General features: G+C 49.7%; 1 protein-coding gene across 2 annotated transcripts in view; it reads right to left on the bottom strand.

Moving 5' to 3' along the window:
- Positions 1–15,978, bottom strand: part of Klhl18 (kelch like family member 18) — a 50,574-nt gene continuing 34,596 nt past the window's right edge. Inside the window, exons 5-10 of one of the 2 annotated variants that reach the window (XM_021171800.2) lie at positions 13,368–13,528; positions 11,890–12,026; positions 10,569–10,791; positions 6,927–7,031; positions 4,028–4,139; positions 1–3,103 (exon numbers count right to left, since the gene is read on the bottom strand). In XM_021171800.2, the coding sequence (XP_021027459.1) occupies positions 2,717–3,103; positions 4,028–4,139; positions 6,927–7,031; positions 10,569–10,791; positions 11,890–12,026; positions 13,368–13,528 (1,125 nt within the window). In that variant the 3' untranslated portion in view covers positions 1–2,716. Of the gene's footprint in view, positions 3,104–4,027; positions 4,140–6,926; positions 7,032–10,568; positions 10,807–11,889; positions 12,027–13,367; positions 13,529–15,978 lie in introns of both variants that reach the window. The other variant, XM_021171799.2, reaches the window with a different exon arrangement.

The following is a 15,978-nucleotide window of genomic DNA, read 5'->3' on the forward strand; positions in this document are numbered from 1 at the left end:
TATTAGGAGTGTTCTCTTTATTTCTCTTTGGTTTCTCAACACAAAAGACATGCGTCCTATAAATAAAAGTTTCCCGTGAAATAGCTGTGGGTGAAGAGGGTCAGGATTCCTACTTAGTTCCATCAGAGACTGGGCTTCAGCTCTCTTCTGCTTGTGACCTCTGGTGAAGCCCAGAGAGAGAGGAGAAGAGGAAGTGCAGTGGCCAGACCCCATGGCCCACCAGGTGTGTCGGACCCACCTCCTGCTACATTCTTTCCAGTGTCCTTGGGTGATGCCCGTTCTCACATGATCCTACGATTCTGACACTGAGACAGATCAGCCATCGCCCTCAGACAGGGGAGTACAAAAATGTTCCTGTTCGCTTGTGTGTGCTCAGAGCCTAGATCAAAACACTGACTTGATGGTTCTTGGAAACACTGTCTACTCAGGGAGGTGGGAGTGGAGGCAGGAAGGCTAACCCGGCAGCAGCAGGCCGGGAGGCCGGGGGGTGGGGGGTGGGGGAGAAGATGGCGTATCATCTCTAGGGAGGCAGTCTGCTTGCATCGTGAGGACCCAGGAGGCCCACCTGGGAGCCCACGGACTGGTTCTCAGCACCTTCACAGTCGAGGCTGGGCAGTACATTCACAGAAGGACTTAATAAGAGGAGCATGGATACACCCCTCCTAATAGGACTAAGAGGAAACCAAGACCCATAGTCCCCTAGAGTCTACCTCGGCAGGCAAACTGAGGGGCAGGAAGAAATGCTGGCGCTCCACTGGGAGCCTAGTTAAGATGTATCAGTTACCAGATTGTTCAGTCTTTTAAGATAAAAACATTATTTTCAAGTGCTTAGAGCAGAGGCCTGCTCTTTACATTGCAGGGAGCAAGAGTCCTTCCTTCAGAATCTATGGCAATTGCACACACTGGTAAACCTGATGGTCTGGGGAAAGGGACCCCCCACCCCCCGCAGGCTTCACCCGGAGCTGTCTGAACCGTCTTCTAGGCCGATCCAGGCAGGCAGCAGAGGGCAAGAAACCAATCAGGTGGACAGTGGAGCAGACGGGACCCTAAGACCCAGTTTGGGGCTAGAAACAATTATATCCTTCTCGTCTCTACTGGAAGGATTTTAGGAAAGCAGATTTTGGCAGCGGCAGTTGAAGGTCTGCCCCACTGCCCAGTGCACTGGTAACAGACAGTCTCCCCTCTGGGTCCTTCTGTGCTATGGTAAGGTCCCATCCAGAGGAAGGAGGAGCATTGAGTCTCTTCACGAGGTCATTTGCCAAGATCAGAGGAAGACATAGAAAATCTCTTCCTTGCAGCAGCAAAAGACATTTCTTTGTAAGCCTTATACCATGACGCCAGCGTTCGTAGCTTGAATGTAAAGGCCCATCTTGCTGGAGAGAAGGTGGACGGACACCCAGGGTTGGCAAATGGATGGAAAATAGCGGAATGGCAGGGAAGACGAGTCACCTGACCAAGCTGGTCCATGGCTGGTAGGAGCAAGCCCCTGGTTAGGTCCTAGAGGTACAAATGGTCATTGTGCTCCGGAAGCATTGTGATGAGGGAGAGTTATTCAAGGATGGTGGATGGGTGAGTGCGAGTCTGGGCAGACATGTTGTTTCTTGCTGGCCAAAAGGGGAAAGGATGTACATGGGAGTGGGGATCCGTGGGAGCGCTGGGTGGTGTAGGGAGGTAACCATGGGATGACAGCTGGGAGCTCGGGCGGAGGTGAGTGGCAGTAATTTAACCCGCTCCCTAAGCCTATGATTTAAAAAGTCCTCTGACGGTGGGTGAGGAGAGCAAAGCCCATGAGCACCTTGCTACAGGTCAGTCAGGAATGTCCTGATTTCAGACACACTGTGGGGTTCAGAGGGAACCCCGACTGCTTTAGGAGGACGTAGGACCCTGGGATCCGAATGTGGGAGTGGACACCGCTGTGGTCATGGTTGATGGTTCTCCATGTAAATGTCTATTTGTTTTTAGTGTCTTTTCTGTTTTCGTCCTGTGGAAAATGTTCACTTCAAGCCTTTTCCTTCCAGTTTCTCTCCAACATTTTCTTGTTTCCATTTCCTCCAGTTTCTCTCGAACATCTCCATTCCCTTCCTGTTTCTTGGGGACAAGTGGAGAAAGACCCCACTGGATTCCCAAAAAATCAGGCATGGGGAATACTTCTGTTCTCCCTGCTTGCTGGAGACAGGGGCCAAGTCCTCTGTGCCCCTGTCGAAGGGAGAGCCCGTGCACACGCAGCACGCTAGCTGCTGTAGCTGAACCACCACAGGCAGTGACAACACCAGGGTGTCCCTTCTCTCCCAGCTTTACCCACACTTCCCAAGCGGCCACAGCAGGGCTGCAGACAAGCAGGAGAGGGGAAGGCTCGGCTGGAAGACCTCCTGCCCATGAGTGCTCCCTGTGGCAAGGGGGAGCTGGGCCAGCGCTGCAGTAGGTGCTCGCTGGGCTTGGATGGAGCCTGTGTACCCGGACCAGCAAAGCACTTCCGTGTTACTGGCTGTGGGACCCCAGAGGGACTCCTGTCCTGTGCTGTGCATCTTGACAACCTAAGGTCACAAGGGCAGCACAGTGAGAGAGGACTTAAGCACCTGGAAAAACTGTCCCTCTGGCAAGCTCACATTACACCCCGTCTTCTGGTCCACCACTGCCTCTTCTGAGAGGACTTTCCCCTGGAAGGAAGTGCCTATGCTTGTACCAGATCCCTAGCCCACCACGTCCCATCCTCTCCTTAGATGGTGAGAAGAGGGATGCAGCCCACACCAACCCCCCCCTCATGGCATGCCATGGGGGCCATAAATGTCCAGCGGTCCGTCTCTGGGTCGTACATCTCCACTGAGCTTAGGTTTGACTGTCCATCATAACCTCCCACTGCATAGAGGCGCCCACAGCTGGCCACCAGGGAGACCCGGCTCCGGCGAGTGTGCATGGGTACTATGAGACACCACTGGTCTGCCACAGAGCTGTACATCTCAGCAATACTGAGGAAGCCAGAGCCATCATAGCCCCCACAAACAAACATCTTGCTTCCCAGGGAGGCGGCTCCGTGTCGGCAGCGCTTGTTGAGCATGCTGGCTGCCGGGTGCCAGGTGGCCGTGTGGTGGTTGTAGTGTTCCACCTGCAGCGGGGAGAGAGGGTGCGGGTACAACACGGTCAGTGACAAAGCCTGGTCCGTGGGGTGACCCTCCAAGGCACAGAAGCCTACACGGTGCCAGCCTGGGAGACACTGGGGACAGGGAGCTCAGCGTGTACCCTAGCTCTGATGCTATCTCTTCACAGCTGTGTACCTGCTCTTATACTAAGCTGATACCCTCTGGGCACATGCAAGGAAACGAAGAAAGGGTTTTCCTAAGGAAGGGTTTCTAGGTGATGGCGGAGCTGGAAGGAGAGTACTGTCTCACTCGACTGTCCCCAGCGCTTTCTGCCTTGGTACTGACTGACTCTGGAGCTGCTACTGCATGGCTGCTGAGCCCAGCAGTGTCCAGAAGAACAGTTGCTGGCATTCACTCCTGGCATATGCCTGGGCTTTCTCTGCAGAGGGCTTTCAAAGGCTTTTCAGCATTCCACGGACACCTGAATGGAGTAAGTTCAGGATGGTTACACCCTACACTTCCTTGTGTACATGGGCAGTCTAGAGTTTTAATGTTTTTTAAGATTTATTTACTTATGTATATGACTGCTCTATTTACATGTATGCCTGCATGACAGAAGAAGACAACCAGATCCCATTACAGATGGTTGTGAACCACCATGTGGTTGCTGGGAATTGAGCCTAGGACCTCTGGAAGAGCAGCCAGTGCTCTTAACTACTGAGCCGCCTCTCCAGCCTGAAGTGAAGAATTTTAGTTGATGCAGGAGATGGCCTTTATCCAGAAGTGGCAGGGTTGAAACTCTTTTGTTTGTGTAGTGTTGGGGATTGAACCCAGGGTCTTGTGCATGCTAGACAAGCAATATACAACTGGATTACACCCCAACCCAGGACTGAATTTGGAAAAAAAAAATCCAAGGATGGAGGAAGTCACCCAGGAGGGGCCAGACTCACACTGCTGAAGATCTGCAAGCCATCGTGGCCTCCTGACACATATATCCTGCCCTCGAAGACTGTCACCCCAGCAGCACTCCGGTTTGAGCTCATCGGAGTCACCACTGTCCACCTGCAGAAACAGTGACAAGAGCAGGGGCGTGAGTTTGGTGTTCCTGACCTGCCAAGACAACTTGTGTCTGGAGAGTTTCTCACTTCTCACTTCTCCCTCTACCCTGTAGACAGCACTGCCTGCAGCTATGTCTCCCCCAAGTCTCAGATGCATAGAGCCAGTATGGCACGTGAAATCAGCACATTCAAACAAGACTTGCCACACAGGTCTGCAGCCGCTTCGCATCCCTTAGTCTTGTTAATGAGACCTAGTTACTCTGCTTATGAAATTTAGGAGAGTGTCCACTGGAGCCTCCCTCCCTCAGCACTCCTGTGGTCCACGGGTACTGGTTAGCTCACTGTCTTCTTTCAGGCAATGCACACGTACCTCAGTGTGGGTTTTGTTTGGTTTGTTTCTTTTCTTTTCTCTTTTCTTTTCTTTTCTTTTCTTTTCTTTTCTTTTCTTTTCTTTTCTTCTCTCTCTCTCTCTCTCTCTCTCTCTCTCTCTCTCTCTCTCTCTCTCTCTTTCTTTTTTGAGACCTGTAGCCCTGTGTAGCCCTGGCTGTCCTAGAACTTTGTAGACAGGGCTAGCCTCGAACCCTCTACCTCTGCCTCCCTAGTCCTGGAATTAAAGGCATGTGCCATCCTGCCCGGTTCTGTTTGTTTACTGAGGAAGGCTCTCATTCTGTAGCTTGGGCTGGCTTTGAACTGAAGTTCTCCTGTTGCAGCTCTCAAGCGCTGAGATTACGGGATGAGCAACCACGTCCAGCTCTTGCTGTGCTCCTTACTTAGCCCTGTGGTCTGTACCCATCCTCTAGCTTTTCTACAGCACACAGTGGGGACTTTCTTACTTGAACCCCTTCTTGCCTGCTGTCTCCCTGTTTGGGATAAGGATTCACCACTGTTCAATCTTTTAAATCAAGCCGTGTGTGTGTGTGTGTGTGTGTGTGTGTGTGTCGGTATCACCTCAGAACCACGCCCTCCTCCTGTTTTGAAGACAGGGCGTTTTTAATAGAACATTACTTATCTAAGTGTATGAGACCTCTGTCCTCACACACACCAGAAGAGGGCACTGATTCCCATTACAGACGGCTGGGAGCCACCATGTGGGTGCCTGGAATTGAACTCAGGACCTCTGGAAGAGCAGTGTGTGCTCTTAACCAATGAGCCATCTCTCCAGCCCCGAGACACAGGATCTTACTGGCCTGGAGCTTATCTATGAAGCTAGACTGGCAGGCCAGCAAGCTCTGAGGGATCCTCCTGTCTCCACCTTCTCAGCCTGGACTATAAGCATGAACTATCATGCCTGGCATTTTTGGATTCATTCTTGCAGGGCAAATATTTTATAAACGTAAGCCATCCCCTCAGCCTCGCTGTCTGTCTGGTGAGTCCACCTTGTACCCCTGCCCTAGAGTGATGAATGCTGAGGAAGGCTCTCATTCTGTAGCTCGGGCTGGCTTTGAACTGGAGTTCTCCTGTTGCAGTGATGAATGCTCCCCACACCATGGTAAGAGCTCCAGACACAGACCTCCAAGGAAAGACAATGACAGTGCGCTCATGATCTACCAAACTGAGCACTAGGAGGAACCTGTCAATCTGATAAGAAAAAAAAAAAAAAAAAAAAACAGCGGGCACCAGGGAGGACCTTCCTACCTGAGGATAACCAAAGGGAGCACCAGGGAGGACCTTCCTACCTGAGGATAACCAAAGGGAGCACCAGGGAGGACCAGCCTCCTTTCTACTTGATAAGAGCTGCAGTCAGTTGTTAGGCAACAGAAGACTGGCTTTGGAAACGTGCTGATGAGTTGGCTCAACCCATCTGCTCAGTCAGTTATCTAAGACGGGAGGATACAAACACCAGAATGAGTAATTCAGCCAGCATTGCCAGTGTTTCTAGTGTTCCACAAAAGCATCCTACACGATTGTAATGGGTGTTACAGAAAACGCAAGTTTAAACAGGATTCCTCACTGCCAGATTTTCTAGAACTTTTGCAATGTCGGATGTGTGGTGGAAAGACAAAGGCTCTGAAGAAACAGATACCAACTCTGCCCGGGGTTATCTGACCACACACTCCATACCAGGCCTCACTGCTGTGGAACAAGCTGTGCAGATACTCCTTATCTGCTTACAAGGAGCATATGCACTTGCACTTCCAGTACAGTGGACTGATGTGACCAAGGAATAAGTGTTTCCGAGCATCTCAGCCTTTCGTTTATTTGAAATGGGTTCATGTCGCCTCGAACTCCCGAGCCTCCTGCCTCCACCTCAAGTCCTGGGATTGTAGGCATGAACCACCATTGCTTTAGCTCTTTTGAAATTTAACCATGAAATTTCACTTAAACAAGGAATTAAAAACAAATATTTTTGTTTTGCTTTTTTGAGACCAAGTCTTGCTTTGTAGCCCTGGCTAGTCTAGAATGCACTACATAAAGCAGACTGGTTCTGAACTCATGGAGACACACTTGCCTCTGCCTTCAAGTAAAAGGATCAAAGGGGCACACCGCCATGTCTGACATTTAGCCAAGGATTTTGACATCGACTACATGCAAGTATCGTTAAGTCACTTCCTAGCCAGGAGAAGCTTTAAGCTCCGTGCTACAACATGTCTCTGTGGCTGAGGTGGCTCATCTTTTCTCCAACAAAGCAAAGCAAAACTAAACAAGAGGTGGGAGTGGGGTGGGGAGAGAGGGGTTGGAAGCCTGGCAAGCACAAAGACCTGGTAGTGGGGAAGGTAGGCCGAGTATAATAGTTTCTATCTGTAATTTCAGCACTCAAGAAAGCTGAGGCAGGGGGATAGGTCAGCCTTACTTGTCCGTCTCAGGTGAGTAGGTCTCCACAGAGTTGAGGGAGGAGTTGCCGTCATAGCCTCCACACACGTAGATCTGTCCATCCAGCACAACTGTCCCCATGGCACTGAAACAGATGGAATGGTCATCCCAGCAGCCTCTCACGCACGCTAAGAAACTAATCTGTCAACTGTCTTTTTCTAGAACAGACCGGATCCCAGGGACACAACCAGGTAAGGGCAGACCACAAAGATCTGTTCTGTAGTCCTCTGCTCCTGCTTCCTCCCCGATCCCCACCCCTCCCCCCCTCCCCCCCAGCTCAGCAACAAGCTCTCTCCGCCTCAGGCATTTAGCCCTTGAGCTGCCTGCAGTGTTCGCCTCTCATCCCATGGCAGGAAGTGTTCATTTACTTGTTTATGTAGCTGAGGATGGCCCTGCACCCCTAGTCCTCCTGCCTCCATTTTCCAACTGCTGAGATTACAGGTGGCACCGTCGTGCCTAGCCTGATTTACCCCAAACTATTTTCAGGCTGGAGAGATGGCTCAGAGGTTGAGAGCACTGGCTGCTCTTTCAGAGAACTACAGGCATGTGGTATACAGATATACATAAAAGCAAAACACCCCAACACAAATATAAATAATAAGAAAGAATAAAAATGTATTGTTATTAGTGTGTGTGTGTGTATGCACGTGCACATGTGCAGAGATCAGAGGACAGCATCTGGGAGCTGGGTCTCTCCTTCCACTGTGGGTTCTTAGGACTAAGCACAAATCATCAGAACTGCATAGTAAGCACTTTGTCCCACCTAGCAAACCCAGGGCCTCAGCCTAATTTAACTGTAGGGTCCAGTCACACTCTTAAAGTCTGACAAGCTTCAGAATTACTATCTTCTGACCCCATGCTCCAAGAGTGGCTTCTCTATTAGGACACATGTCACATCTATTCATTCACCAGAGTTTCAGCAACCATGTAGAAGGCATGATGTTTTAGACAATAAAGAGAACAAAGGCTCGGCATGGTGGTGCAATCCCAGGGCTGAGGAGGCTGAGGCAGGGAGGAGGGCTCAAGTTAGAGAGCAGCCTGGGCTACATAGCAAGAGCCTTTTTTTTTTTTTTTTAAAGATAAAAAAAATCAATCAATCAAACAAGCAAAAGTAACAAGTGAACAGCCAAAGTTCCTGATGATGGGTACTTATGTGTCACCATGAGATGAGGTAGTATGTGTGTTGCCTCTGACTTCCTATTCAATTCCTTTGTAGTTTAGCCTGTGCTTCTGTGACTCCTGGCTCTGCACATCCCTTTCTTGGTCTTGGTGGAGGGGATTCCAGCTTCTGTTTGTTATACACTTATGCATCACCCTTCAAGGAAGAATTGCTGTAAACATGGCCTGCTGGGCTCTTCTCAAGGCTGCTTGGAGAAGACATGCCTGAGAGCTAAACAACACAAGCCCAGAGTCCCCTGTTCCACACATAAGCTTCCCTAAAATCCCGATTACCCAGGGTCTAGGTAAGCACAGATAACCTTCAACCCTATACAAACCTTGTGAGACTTTAAGCGGTAACGCCAAGCTGCCTGACAAAGTGTTGATGCTACAGAGACTAAAAACGAAGCTGGGGTAGAATAGGAAAGAGAAATACTGGAAACTGCCACTTTTCAGGTATACCTAGCAAGTCAAGCTACAGTAACAGCCCCTGAACCTGCCCTAAGAGGAGAGGGCCTTGCCCTAAGGAAGATCATTGGGAAAATGACAAATTTAATAGGCACTGAACCCCCTCTAGACATGGATGTGAAACATACCTGAAAAGTAACTCTATTGCCTTTTTCTTGGTATATAATATTGGGAATTGAACGTAGGGCCTCGCTCTTGCTAGAGCAAGCATCCTACCACTGAGCTGCAGCCTTGGTCCCAAGCACAAGGCTGTTAAGTCAGGAGGTGAGGTAATGATGTGAGAATGAATCAAGAGGTGCTCCCAAACCATAGACAGGAGTCAAGTAAGAGGGAGCGAGGACTCTAGAGAAGGGCGTGCGCCGGCCAGCATGGGCTGGAACAATCCAGTACCGGAAACAAAGATGGAAAGCGAGCAGAAAGGAAGCTGTTGCTGGCAGGATGGAGAGCTATGCGGGATGTCAGGACAGAAGTGACTAAGAACATTTAAGGGAACCTGTAATTTAAAAGGGACAAATGGAACTGGGCCCATATTGCTAATACCTGGGCATCAGCCACACGAAGGAGAGGGATACCCGGAGAACTTTCCTCCCATTTAAATAACACACCAAACCCTCCGACATCAAAGCCAGAACGTCTCCTAGAGGGACACACACGGAGAGCCAACCGACCGCTGTCAAAGTAAAAGAGTCACCTGTGGCTGGGATATGAGAAAGGGGTTCACAAAAAGCTGCAAAATGTACAAAGGCAGAGGGTAGACACAGAAGGTGGGGAGAGGAAGAGGAGAGAACTCTGGGAACATCCTTGGAAGAAGCTCACCCTGCGCATACACTGCTCCTCCCAACAGGGGTGCGCACAGACCTCTCTGCTCTCCGCGCTGCTGAGCAGGTGCCTTCCGGCTCAGGCCAGTACTGCTCAATGTGGATCGCCTCTGGGCGTCAAAGCCCTCCACACTCACCACTGCCTCACCACACGTGCCAGCACTTGGCATCTTTTCCCCCTTCCCAGACATGTGATCTCCCAAGTAGAGGACCAGATGTATGGCAAGGAGGATGGGCTTGTGAGGCCAAGGTTAGGCCATAGAACTATACAGAAATACCATTAAAGAGCAACTGGCTGGTAGGTTTTAAAGTATCCTTTAAAAACGGCACATTATTCTCCTTCCTTAAATTGAGTACAAGTCACAGAAACTCAAAATACAGGCAGATCTGTTCTGGTTAAATGTGCAAGGGTCCTTGGGCTTCCTTCCTTCCTTCTCAGACCCCATGAGGAGAGCCAGAACAGTAACATTTGTGACTGCACGTCTGCTGTGGCTGGACTGATTGACACCCTTTAAATAGTGTGGGCCCCCTACCACTGCAGCGCATGTCTGATGTAAGGAAGGACACTGCCCATCGTCTCTGGACTAAGAGGGTTACACTTGGGCACTACCATGGTGTCCTCCAGCCATACTTCTCATCCTGGAAATGAGCACGCGAGCGGTGGGAGACACGGATAGCTAGACCATGTTGGATGATGTACAAGTTCAGTCCACCTCGTGAATACACACGTGCTCACGTCTGGAGAGTGTGCGCTTCCGGGGCAGCGGGAGCGTATGTATGGCAAGAGAAAGAAAGCACAAAGAAAACCACCCTGGGTTTCCTCCATTACTAATGAGGTTAAAACTCCTTATCCTTCAGGCTTCAACTTTAATCCCACCTCTTCCCTGAGATCTTCCAGATCTTCCAGTCCAGTCTCTCGCCCTCCTGGAATCTTCCATAACACACATTTTCAGTCCTTAGCTGGCACTTACATAACATGTCCACGTCTTGGCTCCCCAAGTTCCTCAAAGTACAAGGCAGGTATTTTATGCTTAAGCAGATGGGGGCGCTCCCAGGAGGTGCTGGCAGTGGCTGGCCTGGCAGCAGGACTTCCCAGGCATTTACTTTATTATGAGCCCCTACATGGGGCTCCCCAGATGCTCAGTGTGTGCTCAGCCTGCACTTGGCTTCCAGAATACCTTCGCTTGCTATTCATGCTCCCCACTCGGGTCCATGTGTCCGTCTCAGGATTGTAGGCCTCCACGGTGCTCAGCCGCAACTGACCATCATATCCCCCGATAGCATAGAGGAGCCCGTTCACCACAGCCACACCCACACGGCTTCGGGCTGTTGTCATGGGATGGCACTTTTCCCAGCGATTGGCGATAGGGTCGAACACTTCCACCACATTCAGGGAATCACCTGCATAAAAATTTGCTACTCAAATTAAAACAAATGAGACCACTTGTTTAGATCACAGCTACTGGGTATTGACTATATGGACCATCTGACTCCATCCTATTGGCTCTTCCCACAAATTACTCAGAGTAAGTGGGCCCACTAAAAACTCTAGCTATGATAAAGATTTTAGACTCAGATGGGAAACATTTGCTCTTTAGTGAGAGTAGTTCTCAGTTAAGCCTCCTTGCTTAAAATCGACAATGAGGGCAAATGCACAGGGTGGTTTGCCCAATGCAGAAAGCATGCCAGAGTCAAGTGCATGGGTCCCAGTGCTACCTGCCACTTCATCTAATGACCAGACGGGCTGTATTGTGTCCTCATGTTGTTTTGGATGTGAAGTTAAAGGCTAACAGAACTGCCATGAGGGTTAAATGACATAATGAATACAGCACCCTGCATGGATCTAGAACATACTCAGAACTCAGTAAAGAGCAGTCACAGAAACCCGGAACCCTCTCATCCTCTTCAGATCATGATTAGCAACTCAGACAATTATCTTCCCTGTGGCTTGCGTGTACCAAGCATCCAGTGTTTGTTTCTGAAGACTTATCCTTTCTAGGTTATGCTGTTAACAAGCAGAAGGTCGCTGGCTACCTTTCCTAACCTTAACTGAAAACAGATCTGTCAATTTCCCCCTGACTCCCCAGGAGGCTTTCCTAGAAATGTGACTGTATATAGTATAAGAGCTATAGGTAATGGTGGTTTTGTACTGTTTTGTTTTGGAAGCAGAGTCTCAATAACTGTAGCCCAGGCTGGCCTCAAACTCCAGACCCTCCTGCTTTAGGCTCTGAAGTACTGGGATTACAGTGTGATGGAGCTGCTGATGTGTCAGCATCCCTGGACTGTCGAGCCTAATTCTTCAAGGCACCGTTAGCATTGACATCAATTCAGTATTATGAATCCATAATAAGCCCTACTCCAGAGCTACTCTCTGGTGTCTTAAGATAAGGACGGGAGACAGAACAGCATAAAGAGGAGGAACCAGAACAACCAGGCTAGCTTGACTGGGCTTCTTCATTCACTCTAGGAAGGGCACTGCAAAGGGGAGCTGCAAGATACCTGCTGAGTTGAGGCCCCCCACAGCGTAGATGAGCCCAGCGATGGACGTGCAGCATCGGGGCCGAGTCCTGAAAGCTGGCAGGTGGGGCCGGCGCTCTGGCATCAGGTGATAGTCCTTTGCTTCATCTACCAGGTCCCTGGAATAAGGCGCACGATGCTAGGAGAGGAGGCACCTCTCATTTTGGTCTACCTTTACACTTATGGGCCTGGCTCCTCCAGATCTCAGTGTAGGGAATCTAGGAAAAGTCTTGTGGAAAATTTGGTCTACCGGTGTCTGTCTGTCCATCTGTCTCTCTTGGTCTCTCTCACTCTCCGTCTCTCTGTCTCTCTGTCTCTCTCTGTCTGTCTCTCATGCTAGGGATTGAATCTAGGGCCACAGAATGCTCTACTACTGAGTTCTATCCCCAGTGAGGTTTAGTGTCAGGAACTCAGGTAAGATACAGGCTACTGAGAAATGCTCAGAGGTGAAGGAGCCACCAGGTGAAGATGCCTCAGCTAGGACAACCGGGGCAACTCCTCCTAACAGGCACAAACCAAGTGTGATTTTGAAAAACAGTGTGGGAGTTAAAATGGGAGCGTTGGGGGAACTCAAGCAGCCTACTTCCCATCAGCACTCAGACCTAGCTCTTCCTTCCTGCCCATCACCATCCACGGCTCACACCCTCCTGTCAATCACCCCTTGCTTGCACCTCGGCAACTGCTGTCAAGTGCTCCAGATGGATTTCCCAGGCCCTGGCTTGCCTCCCCAGCCCCTCCAAACCACAGACTACATTGCTTTTCTCTAACAACCTTCTTTTGTTAGCTACCTACTGTTGACAGAATAGTTCGTATGCCTCAATATTACCCTTCAGACTCCTTGTCACAGGGCCCTGGATCCCTCTAGCCGCACAGTCCTTGCTCCCTGACATACTATCACAAAGCCCTGTACCACGCCACTGCTTACTCCCGGAACCTGCTGATCCCAACTAGGGGTGGAATCACGTGAAACTGAATGTTGTGTAAAAATCTTGTCAGTAAAGGAAAAAACCAAAACCCAGCATTGTGGCTATAACAAGCAACTGGGAAGACAGGCCTTCTTTGTTTAAATTGCATAACAACCCATCTCCTGTGCTGGTGGCTCTAGGCAGAAGCTGTACACAATGGTATATAAGACCCCCCCTCTTCCATCACTCATCAGAGGCTAGTCACAAGCTACAATTTACTGCAGAGGGCAGGGAGCCTCCGGGAAGCCCCATTTGTACTATCAAGTCAGCTGCCAGCGTGGGCAGCATACACACAGTACATTCGTAGCTCTCAGTGGATGAAGATGAAGAACACATAGATAACTTAGGGAAGAAAAGCCCCTTCTGCTCCCACATGGCATCTCTCTGCTTGTGAGCAGTGTGTGAGTCAACTGACTGCTCCACATCCTTCCTCCCCTGAGCTACGACAGGTGGCCAATTCCTCCTCTTTGCCCAGACAAGGCCACCCACACTTACCTGCATTTGTGACAGCACCGTACCAGGTCGTCTTGCTGCACTCGATCCGATAAGAACTGGGGCCGGCAAAGAGGCAGGCGGATATTGGACAGCAGCTCGGGCAGGCATGGTCCCCTCTGCTCCCGGTCATACCTGACCCAGGCCAATGCAGCTTCAAAAACCTATGGGACAAAGAGCAGATGCTCTCGCAGCTACCCAGAGACCACGCTCCTGCCTCCTCACTCTCAGTTCTTCCACTGCCTGTACTGAGGCAGGTCCTCAGGAGATCCAGCTTTCCTCCCACCCATGTCTGCAATCCACTGCTTGCTTGCTTGCTTTCTTTCTTTCTTTCTTTCTTTCTTTCTTTCTTTCTTTCTTTCTTTCTTTCTTTCTAAGATCTATCTATCTATCTATCTACCTATCTAGTCATAGTACATCTCTGTTTTTAGACACACCAGAGAAGGCATCAGATTTCATTAGAGATGGTTGTGAGCCACCTTGTGGTTGCTAGGATTTGAACTCGGGACCTCTGGAAGAGCAGTCGATGCCCTTAACCGCAGAGCCATCTCTCCAGCCCATCCACAGATTTCTTTACACTCCTCCAGCTATGCTCTTAGGCCTAGTCTTTTGTTTTTGAGACAGTTTTCGATGCAGCCCAGGCTGGCCTAGAAGGATTCAAGATGCTCCCAAGTGTTAGAGTTCCAGGCACGAGAGACCATGGAAAGCTTAGGTCCACTGCTCTGTAATGTAAGCCTGGGTTACTGGAAAGCTTCCTGGATTTCACTATCGATTCTTTTCTGCATCACAACAGAACATCTTTTTCCCGGTTGATCTTGCATCCAACCAGCTCTAAATTCCAGGCCAGGCCAGTTCCTCTGTTTACACTGTTCACCTAGCGACCTTCCTTATTCCTTCAAACACAAGAATATAACCAGTTGACACCCCTCAGGCCTCACAGATTGCTACTCAAATAAATACGCGTGGGCTGCTCCAGGATACACTGATTATTGGATGAACCTAGGAGGTAAACACTCTGTTCTTAGGATCCGGTACTTCTAAGTCTCTGTCCATGCTGCCAAGCTCAGGGGCCACTTCTCTACCTGTCACTAATAGTTAAGGGTGGGGCAGAGTATCTTCAGATAGCTACGGAACTTAGCTGAGTTTGTGTTAGTATCTCGACGGCTGCCTCCTAGTGTTGGGAGCTAGATGAATCCAAGATTTCTCACAGGCCCTAATGAAAGGACAAAGAGAACTCTAGCTGTCCTTGCCCAGGAGCAGACTTGGCAAGGTCTAGTATGGGGCTGGGGCCAGGCCCACATATTAAGGTTTTGGTTCCTGGGGAAACCGCCTTTTCCCCATGAAAGACTGCAGTTATCAGTCATGAGGCAGCTGTGTCTGAGGTATCCTGTGTTCTCTTGCCACATTGTCTGACTTAGCTTCCTGCTGACCGTGGTCCATTTCCCCGCTGTAAACAATATGCAAGATGCTAGTCTTCTTTTGTTTGTTTGAGACAGAGTTTCTCAGTACAGTCCTGGCTGTCTTGGAACTCACTTTGTAGTCCAGGCTGGCCTTGAGCTCAGAGATCTGCCTGCTTCTGCCTCCTGAGTGCTGAGATTAAAGGTGTGCGCCACCACTGCCCGGCAGAATGCCATACTATTTAATACACTTGCTTGGCATAAGCTATCAGTTTATGCAAAACCTCAATCCCAGGTTTCTGTCTTCTTTATTTTCTCATCCCTAGTCCTCCCCACCAGAGACTATTCACAGCAGGTAACTCCTCCCCTCCCCCACTGTGTGCACACATGCTCACGCTTGCCACAGCACCACATGTATAGAGGTCAGAGGACATCCTTGGGTAACAGCCCTCCTCTCCCATCTTGCTGTTTGTCTGTGTACAGCAGACTAGCTGGGCCACAGGCTTCCTGGAATCTTTCTGTCTTTGCTTCCCCTTTTACAATAAGAGTACTGGGACCCACCAGAGGTCACTGCTGTGCCTAGCTTAATGTAGGCTCTACGGATTCCAATTCAGGCCCCCAGTCTAGAAGAACAAACTCTTCAGCCACTCAACCAGGCTACGGCTCTTGGCTACAAACATCCTCCATTTTTGTTGGACTTCTCAGTGGATCAGAGGCAGGGGTTGGCTGAACCAAACTTGTTACTGTGCATGCAATGCCCTTCACTGCCAGCCCTCAGCATTCTGTCCCAAACAGCACACACTATCTTCCTTTTTTTAAAAATAAATTATTTTATTTACTTATTTATTATATGTAAGTACACTGTAGCTGTTTTCAGATGGCTGTGAGTCACCGTGTGGTTGCTGCACACTGTCTTCCTAAGGCTACTTACACTACACCACTGCTGATGGGCACATCCTTTGCTCTTCCCTGCCTGATAACAATCTGCTTTTATTTTAATTTTTCTTGACCACTCCAAGAAGGTAAGACTTTTTGCTTTACCAATAGTGCCACCATACAAAATGGTTGTTATAAACAGCTTTCGGGGCTGGTGAGATGGCTCAGCAGGTAAGAGCACCCGACTGCTCTTCCAAAGGTCCTGAGTTCAAATCCCAGCAACCACATGGTGGCTCACAACCATCCGTAATGAGATCTGACTGGCTCCGTCTTCTGGCGTG

Source organism: Mus caroli, chromosome 9 (genome assembly GCF_900094665.2).
Source record: "Mus caroli chromosome 9, CAROLI_EIJ_v1.1, whole genome shotgun sequence".
NCBI lineage: Eukaryota > Metazoa > Chordata > Mammalia > Rodentia > Muridae > Mus > Mus caroli.